Source organism: Plectropomus leopardus, chromosome 4 (assembly GCF_026936395.1).
Source record: "Plectropomus leopardus strain MGB_pleo_1.0 chromosome 4, ASM2693639v1, whole genome shotgun sequence".
NCBI lineage: Eukaryota > Metazoa > Chordata > Actinopteri > Perciformes > Serranidae > Plectropomus > Plectropomus leopardus.
Genome location: NC_142179.1, coordinates 13,501,446 through 13,528,052, shown reverse-complemented (window position 1 = coordinate 13,528,052; position 26,607 = coordinate 13,501,446). Strand labels below are relative to the sequence as shown.

General features: G+C 40.1%; 1 protein-coding gene across 2 annotated transcripts in view; it reads right to left on the bottom strand.

Moving 5' to 3' along the window:
* dmxl1 (Dmx like 1) overlaps positions 1 to 26,607 on the bottom strand; it is a 74,031-nt gene that overhangs the window by 29,263 nt on the left and 18,161 nt on the right. For both annotated transcript variants that reach the window (XM_042487891.2, XM_042487893.2), the window contains exons 10-31: positions 24,417 to 24,597; positions 23,294 to 23,458; positions 22,906 to 23,144; positions 20,727 to 21,444; positions 20,264 to 20,385; positions 19,687 to 19,776; positions 19,123 to 19,225; positions 18,864 to 18,983; positions 18,296 to 18,517; positions 15,628 to 16,844; positions 14,798 to 15,053; positions 13,525 to 13,658; positions 12,252 to 12,438; positions 12,021 to 12,131; positions 9,772 to 9,941; positions 8,658 to 8,755; positions 8,342 to 8,507; positions 7,040 to 7,168; positions 6,757 to 6,895; positions 5,127 to 5,923; positions 3,375 to 3,473; positions 2,768 to 2,935 (exon numbers count right to left, since the gene is read on the bottom strand). In XM_042487891.2, coding sequence (XP_042343825.2) covers positions 2,768 to 2,935; positions 3,375 to 3,473; positions 5,127 to 5,923; positions 6,757 to 6,895; positions 7,040 to 7,168; positions 8,342 to 8,507; positions 8,658 to 8,755; positions 9,772 to 9,941; positions 12,021 to 12,131; positions 12,252 to 12,438; positions 13,525 to 13,658; positions 14,798 to 15,053; positions 15,628 to 16,844; positions 18,296 to 18,517; positions 18,864 to 18,983; positions 19,123 to 19,225; positions 19,687 to 19,776; positions 20,264 to 20,385; positions 20,727 to 21,444; positions 22,906 to 23,144; positions 23,294 to 23,458; positions 24,417 to 24,597 — 5,631 coding nt within the window. The remainder of the gene's footprint in view (positions 1 to 2,767; positions 2,936 to 3,374; positions 3,474 to 5,126; positions 5,924 to 6,756; positions 6,896 to 7,039; positions 7,169 to 8,341; positions 8,508 to 8,657; positions 8,756 to 9,771; positions 9,942 to 12,020; positions 12,132 to 12,251; positions 12,439 to 13,524; positions 13,659 to 14,797; positions 15,054 to 15,627; positions 16,845 to 18,295; positions 18,518 to 18,863; positions 18,984 to 19,122; positions 19,226 to 19,686; positions 19,777 to 20,263; positions 20,386 to 20,726; positions 21,445 to 22,905; positions 23,145 to 23,293; positions 23,459 to 24,416; positions 24,598 to 26,607) is intronic.

Below are 26,607 nucleotides of genomic sequence, written 5' to 3'. Positions count from 1 at the left end.
TTTTTGTATCTGACTGGGTTAAAGAAATGTTCATTTCAACCAATCCAGAGTAGGTACAGTCTGGTTGATTTGGTGAGGGTGATTTTGGAGCTACTGCTTGTCAAACAAGCAAAAATATGAACTTTTAAAGGACATAAATAAACAGTGCTAACATGCCCCGAGTAGAAAAATTGAGGCCTGTTTCGTGGCTGCCGTCTGCACACTTATGCATATTATGCATATTATTGGACCAATTAAAAATATTATTGTTTCCATAGGCACTTACACACAAAAACATATGAAAACAGAGTCGAATTTGGAAAAAAATGAAGTGAAGTGTTTTATGATGATAAAAAACCCACTCATTAACTCATCACATCTACAAAGGAACATATGCTTTACTGCATGTTGTACTGACACCACAGTACACTCACAAAATAAGAGGTAAAAGGGACAGCTCAGAAAAGGGATCTGGGAAATAAGAGGTGATGCTTTGATCTGTGAAATAAGAGACTATTCCTAAGCCATAATAACTCGTATGTCATCCCATACTTACAGAGTGCATGCTGTGTTTTCCAGTATACATATGAATGACATTAAAAGAGCTACAAAGAAGAGATAGGCAACAAAGGGGTGCCTGTTTTTGTGTTTGTTTTCTAGATCCCTGACTGTGTGCAAGACTTCCACAGGCTTATGTTTGTCACGTTTGATGAATCACATTCAGTTGTCACTAACCTCCCTAACAGAAGCTCTACAAACTGATTGAAGTTAAGACAAAGGGAAAAAAAATACAGAAATTTCCTCGACAACAATGGAGAAATTTGACAATCATGGGACCAGAGCTGGGACAAAAAGAAACTGCTTTTATTTCAAAATCAATGCAAGAGAGTAGACAGAACTCCCAGCGCTCGTCGACTGTGCTAACATTCAAGAGCATTGTTCCCATGCCGCCTCATTGAGTTGTTTACCTCCTAAAATTTGACTCAACCTTCTAATAGTAAGCCTCAGGCAGGACCTCCCTCAGGAGCCTGGAGATTCAGCACAACATGTCAGCACATTGCTGGAGGTGTGCAGACAATCGCCACCACACAAAAAGTGGGTCTGAGTATGTGTGTGTATGTGTGTGAGAGTGCGCGTGTGTCTTGGGAATCTGGTTGCATTAAGACAAGCTGTCAGATAGCTTCATGATTTCATTCGCAGTTTGCCCCTTTTCTGCTCAGCATCGTTCCTCTTATAGAGAACATGTGATAAGTTAAATAATACTGCAGCGCTTCTTATCCGTGTGAATGATTTCATTATTTTTCTGTAATTAGTAATAATTAAGACAAATGATGTTTAGTTGATGTTGGCAGGTCTCTTCAGAAACTCTTACAGATAAAGTTTGCCACCTTTATTACAAACTTGTCTGTAATGAAAATGTCCTGGTTGCAAATATGAAACAATGTTTTTTTAAAAAGTGGGACCACAAATTACCTTTCCAGCTATCCCTGAATAAGATCACAATTAATCTTATCTATAAGTTATCTATATAACTTCATGTTTATTGTGACCTAAAATGCAAGATTGATATATTTACTGTAATATATGCAATATGACCAAGCTCACTGTTTGTGTTTTCTGTGTAGTTTCTATGTATTGTCCATGTGGTTCTTTCTAGTGCACACAACACTGTCATTCATAAACTCTTTAACATTACTGTCAGTTTGTGTGCAACAAAACAGTTAATAATGTTCATAAGATAAATGAAAAATGCCATAGCTGGAACTATCTCGCCCTGTGCCATCACTGGAGAACGATCTGGCTGACATGATTATACACTAAACCAAAAGAAAAAAGAAAACACTGGGTTGTTTGTTTTTCTTTACAACCATAATTGTCTTGGGTGGCTCTACGCCCAGGATAGTGTTGTTTTGGTGGAACATTTGCACATGGGGAGGCGAGCCCTGGCATTGAAATAGCTAAATCCCCACAAAGGAAAACACTGCATAAAACATTAAAAGACTTTTTAGTGTGTAGGTTGCTTGCTTTGAGGTAAGTCTGGGCGATATGGCTCTCAAAAAATATCGCAATATTTTAAGGCTATACCATGATATACGATATATAGGGACAGGAATTTGAAACTAGTATAGCCTGTTTGTAATCGGTAAAAGTTGTACTATGTTAATTCGCATTATCCCTATCAAATAAACTACATAAAAACAATAAATGTCCTTTAAACTAATGCTATCAACTAAAATAGGAAATTATTGAGTGACCTGCAGTTACGATGAAGTTAAATAAATTAGCTACTGTCATATCATAAAGTTGAATACACTGCTGTTATAATACAATTTAATAAAATGCGGTTAAAAAGAAGTTAAATGAAGTACTTTTATAACAAAATTTTCAACATTTTAAAAAGTATTTTTATGATTAAATAAATCAAAGCATGACCCCCGGTGCTTTATTTTGAAGGACCTGGCTCATGTCAGGCTGAAAATGTTGATGTTGGATATATCATACGACGTTCTCTATATGTTAAGAAACACAAAATCAAAGCAGATAGCAAGGGCAGCAAATAAATCTCAAGATCCATTGGATCACCAACATTTGTATCAATTCCACTATCTAGAATTGTCAATCAAGTGGCTTATAGATTTACTGTCTTTATCATTTTCACCACCAACCTAAAAATTAGTTAGTGCAATTATTCTAGTGGCAGCTGTTCCAGAGCCAGACTAAACAGACTGAATTGTCACGCTCTGTCTATCTGTGGCCTTTAGTGTGCATCTGTGCCAGTTTTAATTACCTGGTGAGACTCTTGAAGCAACAATATGAGCTCCATGCGCACAGAGGCCAGTCCTCCACCGTGGGAGCCATGCAAGCTGCAGTAGCTCAGAAACATCCTCAGTAAGTGCTGGTTACTCTGCAGCCAGTGTCTCCTACTCCTCTGGCTGTCACCACGAGGACTCCCAGGCTAGAAAGACATTTTACTTTATTAGTTTTATACACAAAGCAATCAACATTCCTGTTAATATGACAGCATTTTCCAGCTGGCTGGTGTTCAAACAAAAGGCCCACAGTGACATGCTAGAAAAGTCCATGTTTTAAAACAATGCATATGAATCTGTTCTGTCTACAATAAATAACTCAGTGGGTCGCTGAAATGTAATTTTGATCTGTAAGTACACAGTGAGTGTACTGTGCAAGCGTACGTAATAATTAGCTTTGCTTTTGAAACTGAAAAAGACAAAAATTTACAGCAACATGTTAGAAAAGGTTGAGCAGGGAAAAGGGTGAAACAATCTTTTCAATTTACAATTTTTCAAACTGTATCAAGACACACTGTGTTGTTGAACTGCTTTTTTTAAATAAACATCTGACAAATCTAGAAGCTGCCAGCTACGTACACCCACCTGTTCCTCCTCCACCAACCCAGAACCTGGGGCATCACCCTGGACAGACAGCTCTGGCAAGCAGGGTTTGTAGCTGCAGCAACACTGGAGAGCCACCACCTGTGTTAAACAGAATACAAAAGAATCTAATCTTAAAATCAATGTATGGAGAAGGAGTTCATCCTCCATATGTGGGAGTGAAAGCAAAACATTGCACCAAATTCACAAAGAGAGAAAAGGCAAAAAATAGGAGAAAACCACTGGAGTTATTACCAATCTGATGTTTATATGCACTGACACGGTGCACACAGACAGATAAAATCTGGAAACAGTGAACATGAAGACAGAAAAGATGTGTGGGAGTTATGTAAGTTATTAAAGTTTTATTCGGTGAACTTAAGGGCGCACCCAGACTAACACTTCACCAGTCAGATGGATATCATGACATTATTTAAAGAGAAAAAATACCATGGATTTCACTTAAAGTCAAGATGAAATGAAAAATTCCTTTTAAACTTTTTTGGACCACATCTTCACCTATATCATGCAACTTATTCACTTCAAGATAAGTGCTATCCGAAACACCATCAGTCCTAGTGTTATGATACGCCCACATTTAAATGATCAAATAAAATTCCTCCCAGAAATAAATCCCTCCTGCCTAACCCGTTTTATAAAACTGAAGGTTGATATTCTCGAAATACTGCTTCATCTGTACTTAAGGGACCCATATTTTTTTAACTTTCACCCCACCCCTATTTTTCGAGTTCCCTTTAGGCCCTCAGAGCAGCGTTACAAGGGATGGTGGTTAAAATCTTCCTGTATGGAATTGCGACCACTTTTCTCTGATGCGTCATCAGTAGTTGCTGATGGTAGCATTAACGTTAACAGATGTGATGAGCGCTGCCAGACATTTCTAATATGCTGTCTTCACGGGGCTGCAGTAGCTTAGCCCACAGGGACTTGTCTTGGGAACCAGAGGGTGACTGACATGGCCAGCCCCCTCACTCTGAAACCTTTCCATTTAATGCATGTATAGGTCCTATGTGTGCATGTTTGTGTGTGGATTTCTGGCCTGTGTGTGTCAGAGTGAAAAAAATTTAATTTCTCCTTGAGGATGCATAAAGTAGATCTTCTTCTGTGGTTTTGCCTTTTGCATGGGCTATAGGTATATTTTTATGGTTTACAGGGTGCATGTATTTTGTTCACTACTTAAATTTCATGATATCAATCGCAAATCTACTAACTGTGCTCTGTAGGTTGGCATCCTGTGCCAGTCAGCACTGATTTTAGAGGACAGCCAAAAAGTGCAGAAACTTTGCTCCTGGACTTAACTCAAATTTCAGGTGATATATGCTATCAAAGGATGAAATGTTACATGTAGATATGTCTAAATGTAACAGTGTCATGCACAAATCAGCAATAACAATGTAACGTTAACTAGATAGCTATGGAATCAAGACATACTAGTGATTGCTTTTGTTATGCTTGTTAAAAGGAAAAGGACCATAATATATTGAAACAACATAAAGCTAACAGTTATTTTAAGTTAGATTTTTATTTATGTATGTATATATATACATATATATTTACATATGTATATATGTTTATATGGATGGATGGAGCCCCTCTACCCAACAATAATCAGGACGTCCTACCCCTAAATGTGAATATGCAAACAGAGGGGCAAGTGCTAAGTGGTAGGGATGAGGGGTGTATTAGGACTGGGCATTTACGTCTGTAAAAGTGTTGTAAATATGAGTGTGTTATTACCTCTCTCTCCAACCACTGATAGAGCTGGTTACGCAGCTTCCCTCCATCCAGTTCATACCCTGTTGACAACGTCCGGAGCTCATTGGTCATGATCTTCAGGCAGGCAGTAAACTTTAGTTGTGCTGCCAGGATGTCATTAGATGGAGCTATGAAGTCATGGCAGTCCTCGCTGTCGTCCCCCGACACTGTCTCCATAAGTGGTGACATGGCATCCTGCGTGTCCTGAAACACACTGTTCCTGTCTGCAGTCCTACTGCTTTTAACATTTTTATTTTGTTCTTCATCCTCATCCTCTTCTTCGTCCTCTTTGTCACTGTCCCACTTCAGCTCCAAGGGCTCATCTGGATGCGTCATTGACGGCTGGCTCCAGTCAAAGCTGAACACTGAATCTGAGTGACTGTTGGATAAGCTGTTTGCGTCTGACTCGTAGCCGTTCAGAGTCGGCTGAGACCAATCCGGGTCTGCTGTTTGTCCAGTCTTGCTCCCAACACTAAGTTCGGTAGTGATGCCCGTATCCTCCTGGTTGAGGAGTTTGGAATACTTGCGGACTTTGGGCATCTTGGAGAGGACTTCAAGTGCTAGCATAGGGCAGCCAGCTTGGAGGTGTGCATAAGCAGCTGTGAAAAACAGTCTCCTCTCCTCCAGGCTAATGGAGTCCGCCCTGCGACCCTCTGCAGTCAGTCCAACTTTAGCCTTGTCTGAGGAGCCAAAATGGCGGCGAAGGAGGAGTGGGTGGGTGCGGAGGTAGGTGTAGAAGTTGAAAACCTCAGGGTTACAAGCAGACACAGAAAAGGAACCTGGGTAAAAAGAGAGAGAAAGTTGGATTTTATATGCGGCGACGGCTAAGAAGCTGCTCTGATCATAGGACCAGCGTTATTGAAAGAGATGGATGTCTTTCAGTGGCTCTGCACAGGACCTGCAAGGACAAGCTGTGCCATTGGATCAGAGACAGAAATATAGCTATAGTCGGACTCTTTGCTGAACTTTTAAACAAACTGAAGCGCACAGCTATGTGAGCACTTAGACTCTGACAAATAGCACTGTGGCCACTTAAAGGCAAGCAGAGAGTGGCGCTGTGAGTTCAGATACTGAAAGCTTACTGAGAGCAGCTGATGGACAAAAAAGTGATGCATTACGTTCACCTTTTTTCTTACAGGTATAAACAATGTCAAAGGGCCAGCAACAACTCAAACTGAAAACCCAGCAAGGACAGCACACAGTCTATAAAGTATAACAACCATTTGAAACTTTCTGTTCACCAGTGTTTTTGTCTCTGTAGGCATATGAAATGGGCTTTGAAAACATTATTTATGAAACACATGTAGCACAGGGATGTTAATCTGGGAGTGGTTTGGCTCTTAAAAGTCAAAATCAGGTTCATATTAAGTTCAGGTCTTCATCTATTCTTAACTCAAGCCTTGTATATTTTCTTCAATTCAATGGTCTTCTGTGTGCAGTAGGCTGCAATTACTTTTCCTACAATTTACAAGCACATAACAATAGAGTGGTGGGCTTGCTCATACTAAAATTGTGGAATAATGAACTTAGGGGGTTACAATTTTGTGGGTTATGCATTAAGTGTAACACAAAAAAAAGAAAGAAAAAAGCATAAAGCACACTGCCGACATACCAGCATCACATTTGCTCTCAGAGGACCCAAATCTTGAGTTGTTAGCAGGCTGCTCGAGTAGAGTGTCCAAGGCTCTGCTGTAGTCCTCCAAAACCCAGTGAGCCATGCTCCGCAGGAATGGATCCTGGTGGGCTTGAATCTAACATACACAGAGAATTACAGTGGCTTATTATGGTCTCTCTGTTAATTAACAAAATGCAGCAGAGTCAAACAACACCGGGTAGTCTGATGATTTTCAACAGTAAAAACTTTCCACAGTGAAAGCTCTGCCTAAACTCTGCACCTGTTTGTCTTGTCCCAGAACATGTCTCTGGAGAATCTTTTTGTAAGTGGACGCTGTCTCGAACTCAGACTCATACAATCTGGAGATCACAAGGGCAAGCTGTAGGTCCTGCATTTTCTCTAAACACACCTGCAGGAGGAAATAAAGCAAGATATCACAGTCAGTTATCATTTAAAAAACAGCCTCTGAGCTTTTGGTACAGGACTGAATGGGGGAAGATAAGACAAGACATAAACAAACAAATAATGTGTATTCTGGACTCAATGTAATCTAGTAGAACATGATGATCTTCTGGAGTAACAACCTTGTTTATCTGCTGAAAAGGAACCAAAAACATGCAAAAAAATTAAAATTCAGTGCACACAGCAAAGAGTTAGTGGATAGTTGGAAGTTGTTGCTGCTCACGACTTGTAAGGTGTGAGGTGCATTTCAATGAGACTACCTCCCAGCCAGAGAGACTAAACAAAGTCAATGATAGCCCTTTGCCTGGGTGACACTCATTTCCATAAACTGCTTAGAGAAGCTCCAGTTACTCACACAGATGAAATAATGTGACTCATTGCTTCAGGGACTTTCTATACAGAAATAACCTTGATGATAAAAAGGTAAAGCAAACAAGATGACCAGAAGCAGACCTCTTGAAAAGTGAGCAAATAGATGTTTGTTTATGTGGCTTAATTTAAACCTGATAAATGACAGAAATAATACTTTATTAATCTTTCAAACTACAGCAACCATTCTAAAAACCCTGCATAAAAGAAAAAAATATGCAAATATATCTTTATGAAATTAAGGTAGTAGGTAGTGACCCCATTTACAAAGCTTCAACAAGAGTGCGGTGCTGCTGGTTTAGAAATGTAACAGCATATCACTGAAAATTCCCACAAATAGGAAGAAAGACAGGAACACCCACGAGTCAACTGCCAACATCAATAATTCTTCAGTGCACTGTGCTAAAAGCTCTTGACAAAGACACCACTGTGGGAATCTATTGAGCTGTATCAATGATAAAAAGGATGCCGCATGCTACAGAAATACAAGTGCCGAGCTCTGTTTTTGTGAATGTGGTTTCTCTGCTTTTTAATGTATCATCAAACGCTGCCCTTGACTGTGAATTGTTGGGAAAAAAACGCACACGTACAATGCTACAGACATTTTATAAATGAAAATGAGCTGCACTTGACATTACTCATACTGAAAGCATTGTTTCCAGCTTGGGTTTTGCAGGCTGACAAGAGGCACTTGCAGCTGAAGGAACAAGTGCTTCTTGCAAGCAGTGTGTCATGTCTATTTTCCACTTGCCTCCACAGCATCCTTGAGGGAGCCGGCTAGTAGAAAGAAGGCTGCAGAATGCTGGAACCGCTGCTTTCCCAACAGAGAGAACGCATTTTTCAGTGCTGCTTTCCTCCAACGGTCCTCGCTGAAGTTATTGCGGAAAAACTCTGTCATTTTGGCATTCTTCTGAGACCTGGAGAGATAGACGTTACAGATTCAAAACAGACCTGGTCTCACAGATCCTCAGTAATCTGACAGAACTACTCTTGATTAAGAGTAGGGGGCAAATATTGTGATGACTGCATGTGTATTACATGCACACGATTTTGTCAGTTCTGCCTACCTGTACAATCCCCAGACCACTGCCTTCTTCTTCAGCGCGAGGTAAAATATAGCAGCATCCAGAGGATCGTTGTTTCTCTGTAAAGAAGCCTTGGCAACCTGACAAAATAAAGAAAAAAGCTCCTCCTCAGCCTATAAGGTTTTATCCAGAGAGCGATTTGTAGCTTTATGGGTCATTTCAGAGAGTAGCTCGAACAAGTAGTGCTGTATTACATAGCAACCTCAGCAGAATTCCACTTTCACCTACCTGACAGCACTTCATTTTTAAACGAAGCAATCGATATGAGGCACGCAAGGCTAACACAATGATGGCCAGCCTCTATGTGGAGGCTTTTTATGTCATTAAAGTATCTGTCAGACCAACAGTCCAAACAGCTCTCTCTCATTCCCAGGTTGTCAAATACCAACGTTTTGACACGCCCTATGGCATGTCCTGATGAGATGCATCATGTTCTCAGCTAACTCCTATGTAAATCATCGTTGACAACACTCAACGCTAAGAGCAACTGATTCAGTATGAAGACAGAGAAAGTCCATGTAGGCTAGGAAGAATGCTAGGTAGCCGGGTCAAACACAGGACTTTCATCCAGGAGGCCGCTGTTCATGTCTCATGTGAAACCATTTGTCAACTTTGATTTTACGTAACATTATGTTGATTACAATTACAATAGTAATTCCGTGTCAAACACACTCTAACTACACTTTGATCCAAAACATGATATTTTCTCTAAACTGAACCAAGAATTTTTGTTGTAGTCACATACACACACTAAACACTGGCTTGTATATTTTTTGCCTTACTAAAACCATCAATCACTTATCAAAATAGTTAGTGACAGATTTTATGTCAATTGACTTTCAACTGTATTTTCAAATATGCAGAAAAACCAGATTAAAACAAGACTACCTAACTTAATGAAAATTGAATATTAAAGTAAACTCCACAGAGATACAGGCGTTTCCTCTTTATGTAGTATAGCTCCTTTTTACAATGATTTGCTACAACTGCACAGTTTGCAAATTTAGACAATTTATTACAAAAAATGTAGCTGGGTCTCTATTCTATATAAGATTTGCAAAAACACCAAAATTTATACTCATAAAGCCCAGCTCACCTTTTCAATACACCTGCGTAGTTTGTTGGTGCTGCGAAGCCACCAGCCTACGCCCATAGAGCGCAGCTCAGGCCACGTGGGCTCCCCTTTCTGTAGGGCCGGCAGCATGTTCAGCAGCTCCTCCTCAGCCTCAGAGTGGAAGGCCCAGGCGTAGTGACATGTTGACAGGCCTGAAGAGAGGAAGAGAGGGACAATATGTAAACTGTTTAGTGATTAAATGCAGGAGCACAGTCAATTTCATACATTCAAACCAGCAAGTTGCCTCATCAAGCAACACTTCTGACCAGTGAGGTGTTTAATGGGAGTGGACATAGAGTAAGTTCCTTGCTCAAGGGTTATTAAGTAGTTAAGGTTGATGAATAGACTGTAGCTTGTTAAAAAGTTACAATTAAGACCATGTTATGACCACAGCCGACCCCCTCGCCTCATGATAACCTTGTCTTGTTTAGCTGTGTGTGTGTATGCTATTTCGGATGTGCCAGTGCCTGCGTAGGATTAGTTTCTTCTCAAAAGGTGTGGGTCTTCGAAAGGGAGATTCTGATGGAGCACCATGTTCAGTGCTGGCGTGGCCCATCAGCTGGGTACAGTGGAGGCTCACTGACACTTCAAATGCCTGACCAGACAGACCATCAGCACAGCTTGAAGTCTTCACACCGTCAGTACTTGGTAATATGTTTGTGGAGTTTCCTGAGGCACGAGTTTAATTCTACTTGGATTGGGCTCATGTATTAGTCTTTAAAATACAAATCACGATACCGCAGTTTTTTCCTCAGTTAAATTCACTAGGATTTAGGAGTGCTGTTTAGTCTATATTTTTATTTTTAACACACTTTAGAATAGGCAGGATTTTATTTCCATATTTGTTTTCATTAGATAAATTTAGCAGCTCTGGTTTAAGAGCCCTCTTTTTCTTATGTTTATTTCTTTGATTTTCAACAGCACCCGCAAGCTCTTTCCATTCTAGTTCTGGCTCACCTTTTGTTGTTCACTGTATTTTCTTGGTTAAATAAATAACTTTAATTTACAAAAAACACCTGGATTTATGTTGCTTCCCTTTCCCCTAATGAGCTGGGCTGTACTATAAATGGGGCCTTGTCTGGGAGATCTGTTAAAAGATTCCTGCAGCCAAAGTTATTTTGTAACTTAGAGTTTGGATTACTTGTGAAAAAAAGACACAAGACAAAACATTTTTCAGCTGAGTTTTAATAGACCATTAGTAACCTCTCCTTCTAGCTTTAAAAGTCTTTATAGAGTTACTGCCTTAACACCTACTGTAGATGGATGCCAGAGTAATATAGTATCTAAGCAGCAATCTGGAAACTTACAGTATGCCTCGAAAGATCATACCAGGTGAAAATATAGTGACCGCCTAATTTTGTTAAATTAGAAAAAGAATCTTTTAATACATGTGGCACTGTACAGTGCATTGAATACTACAGTACTACTACAATACTACAGAATTCACTGCGCTGCCTCTTTAAGTTGAAGCAATTTCTGCAGCTTACTTGGCAACAACCAAACCACCTGCCCTTAGCTTAACCGTTATTTTATTTTGAAGTAAACATAGAAATTTATACCTTAAAATCTGTATTAATACAGATATAGTACATTGGTCACAGGGAAATGGAGATCCATGTGGGAACATGAGAACATCAGACAGAGCAGAAATCACAGGTTGTACCACCAGCTGCTCCAGGAGCCTTGCTTGGATGATGGTCAGTTCAAGGCTTATTTTAGGATGAATCAGGGACAGATTGACAATCTGCTGTTAGCTGTCGGGTCTAATTACGGTTGGTAAATCGTGAGAAAATAGTTGAGACTGCAATTTGTCCAGATATGTCTTGCAGGTTGCCTTAGGCGAGGATAAAAGTGAGCTAACGTAAGCTTAACACAAACCATGAACACTACCGCATGTCGTTGCCACGACAAAAAGCCCGTTTCTCAATTCATCTGATTGGACAGTGGGAAAAAAGGCGATGTCAGGTGCTATTCCACTTAGTTTAATTTTTTTTTTTTTAATTTTCTCAAGGCACTCAGGGCACTCCGGCAAAAATGTGAGGCACATAGAAAAGAAAAATGCAGGACACTGAGAAATGCAAAAGCTATAAGCAAAATGTTTCGTTCTCAATTAAAACAATAACCAACCAGGGTTACGAAAATGCATTCTCTCTGATCAGGGCCTTCCCCTTTATATTTGTGTCAGCTTTGAATGCCCCCCTCGTGAAAATAGTTTGTAAATCCGTCTTTACCTTGCCGTAGCAGCTGTGCTCGATGTGCTGGAGGCAGAGAGGTAGAAAGGAAGGTGTGGAGTCTGACCGCAAGCAAGAATTTCAGACCGCACTCATCCAGCGTCTCTCCACCTGGTAAAAAAAAGGACACACAGCTCTTATTACTAATTCTAAACATAATCCTGAACAAAGGAGCATGTGTCTACTGCATTTCTATCCATTTAAATAGGCTTCTTTTTTTCCGTGAAGTACCTTTGCTTTTGCCGTGGCTGTCCTTGAGGTCTGTGCTTGTGGTGGCGATGGTATCAGCCAGCGCCATGAGAGACATCTGCTCCATACGGGTTAAGCCTGGCAAACTGGAATGAAGTAGGTGACTGGACAGGACCTGGGCATGCTCCGGACCAAAGTAAGTTGGACTGTACTGGGACAGGTCAATAACCTGGAGACAGGGAACAACACAGAGGACAGACTGTAGAATAATTATATGGTATTTCAACACATAACAGAGTTAGGACATTGTGTTAAAGGGAGAATGTGGCATGGCTGGATTCATAGTCACAACAAAACAAAAAAATAAACAGTGGGTTTGTGCACTGACTCCTTGTCAGGCAAGAGCAGTGTTTCAGTGCTGCTCAACCACACTGAACAAAGCTCCTACCATAGACTGTATTTATTAGGCTTCAGCACGATTTTTTCTCCAAGTGAGGATTAGAAGAAAAGCAGTTCACACAGTTCAGGTGCAATAAATATATAGTTTTAAAACACTTGAAGATTCACTCATTACTATGAGTGTATGTCACCCAAGAGAGACAATAAAACAGATGGAGTGGTCAAAGTTGTCATGTTGAAATTGAAGGTATGTTGATGGATTCTCGTCGACAGCCCACACATTAAGTAACAATACAAGTAAATGTTCCACCTGAAAAGTTGCTGGCAGTCGGCCCGGTGAATGAAATTATTTTTTTCTCTGTCTACAGCTGCTGTCAAAGGCTGCAAAACATCATTTCATCTTAGTGAACTAATGTATGAAAAACTTGCCATGGTATGAACAGTGGAAAAACCAGTCACAGCTCAGCCTTGAGCACAGTGTTGATTTTTTACTGACCAATAAACGGACTGCAGGGTTTCTAGCTCCACCTTTTAGTACCGGATCTGTGTGCTAAGTATCCCAAGCAGAGGGGTGACCAAAAATGGGGACGGTTCCAAAGGTACTAAAGAAACCATCCACAAATTTTCATAATGGAAACAAAAAAAAATTCAAAGTGAATTGAACTGAGCCGACCTGCCGGTAGAAACCCCCCTTTGGCCATCACAGGGTTAGATTTTTGATCAATTAGCTTGAGCAATTATGGGCTTTGACTGGTCTCTCTTTTAAGGCAGCAATATATCTCAAATGAACACTGACATGAGCAATTATGCATGTCTGAGCTTCAAACTGCAATACCAAAAGAGCCAAAAATGTTGCTGTCCATCATCATTTTTATAAATTCTCATTTAAACTGAGCATAAGCCGGCAGAGACAGACCTTGTTCCCTGCTTCCTCTTGATTGTCGTCCAGAGGGTCCAGGTCCACAATGCTAGGTGTATGAAAGAGCTCGTCATAGACATCAGCATGACTGGAACCATGTCCGCTATCTCCACTCACACTGCCCACTTTATCTGTAGCGAGACAACCAAACAGAGCTAAATTACACAAGACGTGTATTTCATAAGAGACATGCAGATAAATCCCCTCCTGCTGGGGAAACAGCAGATTCAATTAAACACCAAAGAGCAGGACATTTTTTATCAGTCGGCATATTTCTGCTTTCATTCTTCTCTCTTTGTACCAGAGACATAATGGGGCAAAGCTAGAGGACCAAAGAGCAGGATGGTATTCTTGATCTCTCACACCTTAAGGCACCGCGGTAAAAGCAGTTGCTTTCCACTGTACATTTCACCTGATATGGTTTGTGTACCTGCTTAAAAGCAGGAAACATTTATGATGTTTCAATCTTCATTTTGCAGCCTATTCAATTCAACCCCACAGAAAATATATCTACACTCTTCAGTTTTTTATTACATTATCGTACGTATTATGTTATCCATAAGTGCAGCCTTTCAAGGTTAGTACAGTCTGATATCTCAAAGCATCTCTACATTCCAAGTTTTTTTCAAATGATTTTGAGATTGTGTTAATTGCTTTTTTTAAATTAAGGAGTGGGTCAGATTCAGCTTTATGATTGGGCTACTATCTGCAGAGGCATAGTGTTTTATATCCGCAGATGAAAACCTCTGAAAATGCTACATTAAAAAAAGAACACAAAAAACAAAACATTTAAGGTAATGCCTAAACTCCCGAATTGAATTTCATTTAATCAATACCCTTTTAATGGTATGGATTTTTTATTTAAACGTTTTTACAAAAATTACTGTATTTGTACTTAATACTGCTTAAATTTTGTTTCTATATTGCTTAGATTCTGTAATTTTTATCACTGGATATTCATTGTCTTTCACCTGTGCCTTGTTTTATTCTTTATAAATATATGTGAAGTCTTTATTACAATGCACCACTTGAGGATTACACAGTTACAATTTTGTTAGGCTTGCATAATGACAATTAAGTTCTTCAATTTGAATCTTTTTTCCATTTTTTCTCAGCTATGTTTGTCATTTTTCCAACTTCATATTTTCTGAATATGGTCACATTTTTAGTGTCTTATTTAGCTTGAGAACTACTGGGAAAGTTTATTATTTATTGTTTTTTTATTCATTACCGAACATCATTCTTCTAAAACCACATGTTGTATACCCACCAGGTTTTGGTGATGTATCCTCATCTGCTGCCAGAAGGGCATACAGCGGCAGTGGAGGGATGGAGCTTATTTCAGTGTAGTCAGTGGAGTTCTCTGCTTTGCTGAACATCTTCCGGTCCCTTGCTGTGCTGCCTCCAGCGCTGATGGTCCGAGAGCGCACTCGTTTCTCAGGATTGACGGCACTGTCTTTAAGTGTCACAATTTCTCCAGCAATGCATTTCACCAGATGGGAGAGGATAGCTTTGGCACGGTGAACCTTAAAAAAGACAAATTATGTTAGTCATTTATACTTATAATATAAGTCACAACAAATGTTGACCTGGCAAATTTAGTTTCTTTTTAAATGTATTTGTCTGCTTACTTTGGCTTCAAACCATATGAAATTAAATTCTCTTTACGATCAGATCCTCAACTGACAAGGCGTCTGTCCTCACAGAGGAGTAGCTTTTGTTTTCTAAAGAGCAAGTGAGAGAAGCTCCGGTCTCTGTGAGGATCTCGGACAATAAATTTAAGTCTTCACTGCAGCAAAAAAACCCCTGAAGTACACCTTCATGGACTGTAGAACAACAAGCTGGACTTTACAGGTGCTTAGCTTCTAACACATTAGACTGCACACCTCCACCTGGAAACAAGCCTGAGTCTGTGGATTCCTAACTAGAGACAGGAGTTGGAAACAAACAATCGCTATATATGTGAAACACTAGTTGTATGTTTGTTATTTGTAACACGTTGAATTTGTACTATGTGGCGCTGGTGATTACGCTGGTGATTAAATAAAAGAAAATGAAAGAAAAGATAAAATAGTACAGGCAGTAATTTCTTTAGTTTACCTTCCCTAGATCCATGAGCTCCAGTAGCTGTACAGGATGGTACTGGGGCAGAGTAGGAAACAGTTGGTGAGCTGCCTCAAAAAGACCAGAATCTTCCATCTCGACAGGCAGATCATAAGCTGTTCTCTTCCCACTGAGTTTCTGAGCCAGGCTCATCATCGATCTTGTCAGGGCCCTTTTGGGAGGGGCGAGAGAAGACATGGGGGCCCCAGGGCTGAGACCGTCCTCCTGGCTCTGCCTGATGGCTGAGATTATGGAGGAGACGCTGCTGCTGATGTCTGTATCTTGGGTGGTCGCAGCATTTGGTTTGGATGGCATTGGAGGCTGCCACTGGGAGTAGACGTGCATCTCACAGTCCATGCCTACAACCAAGATGCCATCTCGTACCCAGGAGAGGGAGACTGGAATTGGTAATGAGCCTTCAACAGAGGAAACCAGATCAACCGATCGAAGCAGAACCAGGCGAGACAAGCTCTGGTCTCTGCTGGCGTCAGATGACAAACCGAGTTCTGGAGGCTTCCCGGAGAGACGGCCATACATATAAATCTTTGTCCCAATACCAACAGTCAGAACATGTGACCCATCTTCTTGGGAGACCCAGTCCAAATGAACCAGGCTTTTACTCGTAGAACCAGGACAGTCCTCGTTAGGTATCGGCGAGTCCATGTTGGCTGTGGGATCTGTGTTGTCCAGGACTATGGTCTGCTCAAGAATCCACTGAGAACCACCAGTTGACTCACACTGATAGATGCCTATATGGACCAATGGCTCTCTAGTGTTCGCTGGGTTGGGGATTGGGGTGTGATTTAGGCTACGCTGCACAGTCAGAGTTGGGGTCAGGTGGGTGTTGCCGCCATAGTGCAAATGAGGGGAGGAAGCCAGGGTAGGAGGAGAAGTCAACAGTCCATGAGAGTTCAAATAGGGCGTTGAGTTCAGAGGTGTGTTTTGCATCTGTCTGTAGGCAACTGCAATCCGTCCAGAGTGACAGCAGCTGACCTCTATAGGACGACCTTGCACGCTTACGGCGCTGCAGTTGGAATGCCTCTCCTCCACCAGCAGAGGCCACTCCTCCCACTGGTACACAAAGCTGTCCATGCTGGAAGGCTCTGTCGCAATGACATTACACATCCAGAAGCGCACCTTTCCATCAGAACAGGAAGTAGCAAGGAGGTAAGGCACACGATCAGCTGGCAGAGAACATGACGCACTCAGGTGACCTGGGAAGAGAGTTGATAATACACTATTAGGCATGGAAGTTTCTCTTAAAGGGAAACTTCTGTCTTTTTCAACCTGGACCCTATTTTCTATGATTTATTTCTAAGTGACTAATAAAGACAGTAAAGACAGTAATAAATTGTCTAGTATTAACAGAGCATGCTGCAGCCACAATGGTAAAACAGGTCGAAATGCAAATACCTTGGGTATTTTGCACCATCAATTTCGATGCCAAAAGCAGTGATAAATGTACAAAATTCACAGGAGGTGACTTACTGCAGTAAAAACACAACAGTGGAAAAGTTAGTGAGAGTTGGAGAGAGGATTAATGGGAAGAAGATGGAACTTAGTGTTATAGATTTCAGGGTGAGACTTCTTCTTGTACAGACCTGTTTTTACACACAATAACAAATAGACCGACCAAGCACAAGGTTTTATATCTCTGTAGAATCTTTTCCGTAATGTTGTCAGACACTTAAATTAACAATCTGAGCCTATCAGTGACAAAAACAAGCAGCTTTAATGGAAATAAATTGATTGTGCACAATTGCCCCTAGTGGTTCCAGTGCAACCTGTTTAGCTTGCTGCAGCGCTCTCTCTCAATACTGGATCAATTTCAAAATTGTTGTCTCCATTAGTCACTTACGACACAAAAACATGGGAATATGGGCACCAGGTTGGAAAACACCAAAGTTTACTATTAATTCTAAAATTCAATATGTTGTAATTTCTGTGAATTTATTTGAACTGATTTGAGGGTTTTTGTCTGTTTTCAAAAATATTTATTAGATAAATGCTGTGCAGGTGGAGATGTAGGTAAAGATTATAAACAGGCTAAAGTTGCCTAGCATGATTTTTAAAAAATGTGTGTGTGCTTGTTTCCAGATATTGTGTGGGCTTTCTAAATTTGAAAATGACTGTTCATTTTGAGTAGAAGTTCTAAAGCCTTTTCCACACTGACAACGTAAATCCTTGAAAAAAATATTTCTGTGTTTGTTCATTTCTATTTTTCATTCCTGCAATAATAGGAGTTGCTTTTTCTTGGTCCATAGAGAAATGGCTATAGGTTCCTGAAAAGGTTACTTTAATCAATGCTTTCAGTCATTTCATGTTCACTGAAGAACCATTTCTTTAGAAATGAAGTTCCCATGGCAACATAAAATGTGCACTGGGTTAGTCAATACTGGCGTCAGTAAATAGATCATTGGCCACTAGATTTCTTTTTCAGTGCTCAGCATTCTCACACCCTGTTTTGGTTCAATTATCACAACATTCTTTAAATGCTAAAAGAAATGTAATAACAGTGCTGCTACTACTCTCAATGTTGCCTTAAATACTTGAAATCCCTTATGGTGTGCTCATGGACTATGTACCTTAAACTGCAATCGCTAGCAGAGGCAGCTCAAAGACTTTTGTCATTTGTATGTGTGCGTGTGTCCTCACTGTCCCTCACCTGCGGAAGGTGTAACACTGATGGCCTCCACCCCTTCTGGCAGAGCCATTTCTTGGCTGTACAGCCTGTGTGTTGTGAGGCTGAGGCGGCAGGCACTCTGCAGATTGGAAGTGCAGGGTTTACTCTTCTGAGTCACTGGAGAAGTGAACGTGTCAAAGCTAAATGTGGAGCTGTTCAGAGGAGAAGCTGATGTGGTGGCATCCTTCTCTGGTGTGGTTTCTTCTGTGGTGACACAAACAGGAGGAAGGAAATATTATTTAGAAAAGCTAAGGTCAAAACCCTCCCAAATTATTTGTTTCTGTATATTACTAGATGACAGATGCTGCATTAGAGTCATCACTTGCATTTGAAGAGTCAGTAAATGTATGTATTTCTTATGTTTTTCAAGACAATTACAAATTCTACAAAACAACCAAATTCAGAACTTACATTGGTGAGTTATGGCTCACTAATGGGCATAAAAAAGTGCCAGGCTTCTAGCTCTTGGGGAAAAACTTTCTTTTAATCTTTATTTATTTGAATGTGACACAAAACATTCCCACGTCCTTAAGTCTTATTTTATACCCACCCATGGTGATGGGTCGAGCAGCAAGATGGAGATGCCACATGTGGAGGAGTGAGCGACCTGTCGGGGTCAATTCAACCACCACAAGGAAAAACCTTGCTGAGAACGCCGCCTCGCTTGAGGCTGCAAGGAAAAACAGACACACAGAGAATAATAATCAACACTGCCTCTACTAATGTGTTAAAGGGTGGTGCAAATGTTTGATATAAAACCTGACAAAAATCAACATTTCAAAGTAGTTAGAATTTTTTTTTAACAATACCAGTGTGAGGAGAATCACAAATTTCCTGTGTGCTCTCTGTTCGCTCCCTGCCGAGGATCAGATCCTCCTCAAAAACATGCAGGAGTTGGGTCTCCTTCCCCTGCTGTGGAGAATAACAGCAGCTATTATCAAGCTGCCTCAGATACAGACACTGAACAAAATGCTTCATCCACTGTGAAGCCCATACAGACGCACTGACATAGACACAAGTTGTGTTAATGTTACACACTCACTTGCGCGTGCGCACACACACACACGCACACTGCACAAGCAAAAAGCACCTGAAGGGATGAAAGAAATTTTGCTCTGCACCTGTTTTTATTTTATCATGGTTGACCTTTCACAGAGACTCAGAAATCTACTGCAAGTGTTTCATGCTACCAGTGGTCCAGAATGGCTTTTAAATCTATTACAGATTATATAGCCCTTATTTCAAGGGAGACGTTTGTTTTAGTATCCTTTTCATCCAGGATGTTTTAAGTCGCTCTCTACTGAAAATGATCAGAGAGAGAAGGGATGGGAAATTTGATTAAACGCACTCCACTTGTCTTTATGTATACTTACAAAGTCAGTGATGGCATCCAGCTCTATAATACAGCCTGGTTTTGCTGTTGATTGCTGACTGATAATGTTGAACACCTCGCCAACAAATTTCTAAAGAGAAGTCAAAATGTTCACATTAATCATGCACAGTCAAAACATACAATTAGTGTACAAGTTGTGCGTCAAAAAAAGAGAAAAATATAGTTGTTATCAGCGCTAAAGAATATACAGAGCTGTTCAAATGCAATGCAAGAATATTATTACAAAAACATTTACTTTCCCTGCAAATTTACACATGATAGAAACCAAATATCAACTGTTACTTCTTGCTGGAGTCAACTCTGCTGTATTAGGTTAGGATCACTACTTTTCATCACATTACTCACGCTATTAAATTGTAATCTTGTGTAACTTTTCTACCAAGTCATCCCAAGCCACTAACAAAGTGGTAAGATTGCAAATTAACAAGATATTACTGTCTCACTGATTCTTAAAAGGGTCCAAGGGGAACAGTGATGTGTTATTGTTTTTGTGCATAAAAATTGTCATTGCAATGCTGACTATACCCTGCAGAGTTTGTCGGAGTTTGATAACTTACTGATATCTCAGGATTGGAGAGCTCACTCAGGAGTTTCTTAGCTTCAATAACAGCCTGATACAGCCTGAGAGAGTGGCCGTCACTTGCCACAAAGCAGGCGCTGGGAGAGTTGCAATACACACCTTCAAGGGGAAGGGGAGGAAGAAAAAAAAAAGATATCCATTATTAAACTTGTTTCTTTTTAAATAAACATTAAAAAATGACAACACAAATAAACAGAACACTGCAGTATAGTACATTTCACAAGCAAACATGAAAAATATCACAAATGCGTGCTAAGAGTCAAAATTAGTAAAAAAGGGACTGTGCTAAAAACTTATTCTTCATTCGGTCACAGTTATTCAATATAAGACCATTTCCTTTATATTACTTAACCAAAATCACTGTGCTAACTGAAATGGCTGATTGCTAAATATTCTCTGTTGTTTTAGCAATCCTCAAAAAATAAAAAGTATTTTCTCACCTAAACAGCTGCTGGGAATGAGCGTGGGAAGCCAGGCTATATTAGCAAATGCTGATGCATGGAGAGAATTAATCCGAGCTAGCTCGGAGACTCCTCCTGACAAAGACAGCGGGCCGACAGGGTCAACTCTCCATAAAATCAGCTCACTGTAGATCGCGTTGGGATCCTGGGAAACCACACCAAGGGATGCCCGGCTGGACCGTGACCCTCGGGGCACAGACGTTGTCTGAGAGAAACCAGAGGTGTAGGCGTCTGGAGGAGCCAGGATGCTGTCTGCCTCAGGCGTCCTCAGGGCGTTGTGGTGTGAGGTGGTGAGGAGGAGAGGGAGTAATGAGTGACAGGCCAGGTCATTGAGGTGGAAGCGGTGTCCACAGTACCGTGACTTGTGAGAGACACTGAGCACAGTGGAGAAAGCAGAGTCCTCTGCGAAGCTGACTGCCCACTGGTTGAGGGAGCCATCAGCATGTTTGGAGATCATAAGAACGTTGGGGGTGAAAATGCTCAGTCGAAGACTACTGCTGGGTGCAGCTTTTCCTTGACCTCCGTAGCTTATTAGAGCAGATTTGGTTTGAGACAATGTGCTCCCAGGCGGTCGTTGTCTGCCATGCTGGATTGCAAGATCCACATTCTTGTTGCAGGCATACATAACCACACTGTGGCTCAGGGAGATTGCATCACCTGTAGGGAACGCTACAGGGATACGGGACACAAACGACACCTGAGAGAGAAAGAGAGACATCAAAGCAATGAAATTGAGAGCAACTCAAACTTGCAGCTCTGAGTTAGTGATAAAAAGGACCCAGTCAATCAACTAATTCTATTTTAGCTTGAACTAAGCATACATTATGAAAAAGCTTAAGTTCCCATGTGAATGTGGTAATGACACAGATGGCACTGAAAATAGGACTTCATTTTTTTTTAAAAAGGGTTAGCTTAAATCAAAGTGCGGAAAATCTTCTTTCAGAAGTTGAGTGACAACTGACTTTCTGAAATTAGACAGCAATGGAGACTCGAGGGATACAACCTTCCTAAATTGGCCCTTCATATATGTAAAAAAAAAAAAAAGATGTTCAACAACACAGTGTAGATAATATTGTCTGGATCCTGTCTGTTTTATCTAATTAGAGCAGTCAAGCCTAATCAACCTGAATGTCAGTGAAACTTAGGATTGTTTCAGCTGCCTTGCATGACTGACTAACTGCCATGTCACAAGGCTCTCATTACTTCCCCGCTAATAAAAATGCATCAAGGGACTTCTGAATATGATATGAAGTCACACATAATTAGAATATAATTGTCTGAACGGCTGGATGAGAAGCAACTGAAATATGAGCTAGACAATCACAGCTGTCAAAATGATTCACAACCTTATTGAGAAGATAAATTAATTCTTTCCCCAGGAAGCGCTTCTTGAAATTGTGAATACAAACAAGTCGTTTGAAAGAGTGACCAAAGGAAAACTTGAATTATAAAGTAAAAATATAATTAACGTTTGCTTTACTTTAGTTTCACACCATAATAGTTCTGTGTCTCTGTACTTCTTTATCTGATCTGTTATTCTTTATCTTTAGACTGATAAAAGATGAAGGGTTAAAGGAATAGTAGGATAGGATAATAGGATTTAGTAGCATCTAGCGGCACGGATCACAGATTGCAACCACATAGTACAGAAAACCATTCACCATTCACCATTTTTCTCTGATGATTTAAAATGCAGACATTCAGGAGGTTTTTACCAGGAGGCCAATTACCCAAAGAGGACTCCTCCTCTCTGACACAAAGTGACAGGTGATTTAGATGGGTAAAAACATTGAATAAAGCAGTTTCATGTTAAAAATCAGTGTTTTGAGAGGCTGCTTACTACGGTGGCTGACGCAAAAAACAATCTACAGCCAATGCTTGTTTTGTCAGCTCTGGGGTACTGTAGAAACTTGGCAAACAACGTGGTGGACTGTGGATGAGAATGCGCTCCCTATGTGGATATAAAAGGCTTGTTGACAACCAAGACATGTCTTATTTTCAGGTGATTATACACTAAAGAAAACATACTTATTATACTATATCCCATTTCTGCCAATATATCCCCTAAATCCTACACACTGGACCTTTAAGGTTTGCTAATACAACATAAAAAACAATATTCATTGTTAAATATTCATCACAGTAACAGTGAACGTACCTGAGTTTGTCTGAACATGCCTGGCTGATATTCATCTAACCAGTCAACATGCCAGACTAACAGAGAGCCGTCCATGGGGTGGATACTGAACAACATGTCTGCCCCTTTATTCCACTCCTCTAACAGCACATCCACCTGGTGCTTGACTGCTGCCAGAGGAAGCTCAGCAGCCTCTGGTCCTTGGGAGTCACTTGGCCTACTACTATGATCCTCCTCATCATAGTCTTCATCTTCAGGCTCTGGAGGAGAAAACAAAACACAGTGCCCAAATGTATTTTCTAAAATCAGTATGGAAGACAAAGCTTAAAGCACACAATGTAAAAAGGTGACAGCTTTATATGCACACAGCCCCTCCCATAAAGTGTTAATTCCAAATGATTCTCTGTACCTTCGTTCTGTTGCTCGAGGCTGCCTCGGAGCTGCTGAAGAAAGACTTCCATTGCTAAAGTGAAATGAAGCTCTTTGTTGTTGAGCCAGTGGACAGTAAAAGGACCTCCAGGTTCCTCATCATCTGCAGCACTCAGGGAGGAGATAGAGGGCAGCAGAGGAATGTCTGTGATAAAGAGGTCACGACATTTAGAAAAAGAAGGCTAAGAATAACAGAAATTTACATTGCATTAAATTAGGGGCCATGCAGGACAAAAAGACATCTGCTGGAGCACATTCAATTTTTATGAATATGAGTATGGTTTGAAGTATGCTGAAATATAATTCAAGCATGCAAATTCCATTCTTCAGGATTTCTCAGCCTTGAGGTTGTAAGAGTCTACAAGATTTTGCCCTGATTCAGGTCAAATTAAACTGCCTCACAAAACACTTAGAGGGACAAAATAAAAACACCTTCCCTTTTGGTCTGAGCTCATTGGGATGTTAAAAAAAAACAATCTCAGGCAGTCTACATAGTTTACACCATTTTTGGCCATAAGACACAGTGAGTTGAAGCCCTTTAACCTCCATCTGACTTCATTCAAGCAGAGCTATCTGTGCCATGTCTATGGTTTAGGGATAATTAATATTTGCGACACTGTAGGTATCATACATTCTATACTCCTCTTTAAGAAATACTTTGTTCAAGAATATAAATTGATAAATTGTAAACTATAAAATTAATCTCCAACAAGTTTGATTATCGATTGATCAGTTTGAGTAAATTTTTGAAGAGGAATAAAGTAAAAATTTAGCTTCTTACATGTGAATATTTTCTGGTTTCTTTACTCCTCTGTGACATTAAATGGAATATCTTTGTGTTGTGGACAAAAAAATATATTTGAGGACATCTGAGCTTGGGCTCTCTGAGACACTGATTTAACATTTTATAGACCAGACAACTATTCGATTAATATAGAAAATAATCAGCAGATCAATTGACAATGAAACTAGCTGCAGCCCTACTTTGTACCGTCTTGAAATGATTCACAAAATTTTGAAAAAGTTTGAAAAATGTGTTTGGTGTAAGATGATGGATTAACAAGATTTCAACTAGTCAGAGAAACAAGTGTGTTAAGTCGAACCTGTGGCAGGATTAATGCTGGCGGCAATGTGGAAATGGCAGAGAGCGTTGGCACGGGGCATGCTGCTGCTGCTCCTCTTGTGGTTGTAGTGTTGGCTCTGATGGTGAGGCAGGCAGCCTGTCAGAGAGGGCTGGGGCACATCCCGATACAAGGAGCCGTGCCATGGTTCTTGAAAATTTGTCTGTGAGGAAAATATAAATTGTTCCAGTTAGATCATTTAGTAACAGAATGTAAGGTGCTGCTCTTACATGTGGAGGTTCTGACAATAAAAATGGGATAAACTGTGGGTACAGAGGTAGCTTACTAATGCATATAGACGCCACAGAGACAATGAGTTCTTGCATGAATCTCAAGCAATCTAGATTTTCTTCTATAACTTGAAAAACAAGTGTGTTTACTGGGTGGCAAAGGAAGAAGTTAAAAGACATTCTGTATTACCTTGTTTTCCCCTTTCAGGCTGACATTACGCTGCAGGTTAAACCTGCTTCTGGATGCTGATGTTAATGAATCGACTTGTGTGAACAAACAGAGCTCCCCTGCTCTCCTCCCAGCTTGATATGAGCTGCTCTGTTTTGGTGAACAGGTGTTTCTCTTTGGGATGAGATTTAATTTAACGTCATAGACGCTATAACGACATTTAAGTTAACAGCCCAATTTGTCTGAAAAAGATCCAGAGCAAAGCGGACAGCATGCAGGAATGGCTGAGCAAGAGAGGCGTGTAAAGGGAATTGAAATTAAATTGAACATAATTTGGTACTAATGTTATGTAATTTGGATTTTTTATGTTTTTTTGCAGTGACATGTAAAGATCTATGGTTCTGCACTTAAGCGTGTTTGCTTACAGTGTTTCCCACGGGCCTGACATGAATAAACATGACATAATTATGCTCTTTTCTAAGCATACATGGAGCTAAACTTAATCATCTGTCTGATCTGGTTGTGGGTGTGTGTTCGTTTTTATCTCTCTAGCTCTCTGTTTAAACATTTTTTGGAATAAGTAGACTATGTCTTTATAAAACACCATCATAAATACCAGTGACACCAGAGATGTCTGATCAATATAGTTCATGGACAGATTTCTGTCCTCATTATATTATCAACATATTGCCAGTGTTTTCTTGCCAGAGTCGCACATGGTTCACAGAGAAAATAGACCAGACATCAGAACTACTGCTGCAAATTGCGAGTCGGTGCAGACTGTTTCTATGTTGACATGGGTATCCCCTAAATCTGAACCAACCACCACATACGACAGATGAACGGACTGGTAGCAGAATGAATTGGTACAGGAGTGGTGGAGGGCGTATTGTCCACTGGTTCATCTAAAAATGCTGGATGGCACTGATCTCTTAGACATGTAACACAATAACAATAAAACATGCTAAGATAGCTTGACAAATACAATTTTGCAGCCACAAACAAAAAGGAAATCAAAATTCAAGTGCACACAAGAATATGCATATTTTTTAAATTACAGCTTAAATTTAGAAAAAGGAATGAACCACACGTTTCGCATGTTGCTTCACCTGATTTGCTCTGTGCTTGATTGCCATCTGGTGTGCCTTTTAAGTAAACATGCTGATGGGCAAACAATTCAACAGGCCCACTCCAAAACATCAACAATAAAGGCAACAGTGATTATAATTCTACTGTACAAAAGGTATGGCAATATACATTTAATCTCATAAAATAATGAAATTCGATTAATGTTAGGGAATAGAAGATGAGTAGATCTAGACTGTATACATTTCCATAAAGATACTATAAAGTGCAAAATATTTAAATACTTTCATAATAAGACATCAAAATCTTGTTTAAAAAAAAAGTCTATGTGTGGAAAACTCTGGTTTTCATAAGGTATTAATCTGAAACAGCAGCCTCATATTTTATGAATTACAGCCAAAAATTTGAAAGAAAGAGCATCTTAAGGTTCATGGAGATTATTTAACATAATAATGGATTCAAATTTCCCTGATTTTATGCTGCTTCTCTGTCCCAGAATGAGTAATGTAATAAAGCTGTAAGGCTGCAGTTTCTCTAAGTGTTATTGAGATTTATGCACTCATACCCTGTTACACCCTGCAAAGAGGGTCTTTGTCAAATATTGATAAGATATGTGTGTAAACTAAACATCTGAGTATGCATGTGCAACACAGATGAGCGCAAAGCAGATACACATCATTTTGAATGG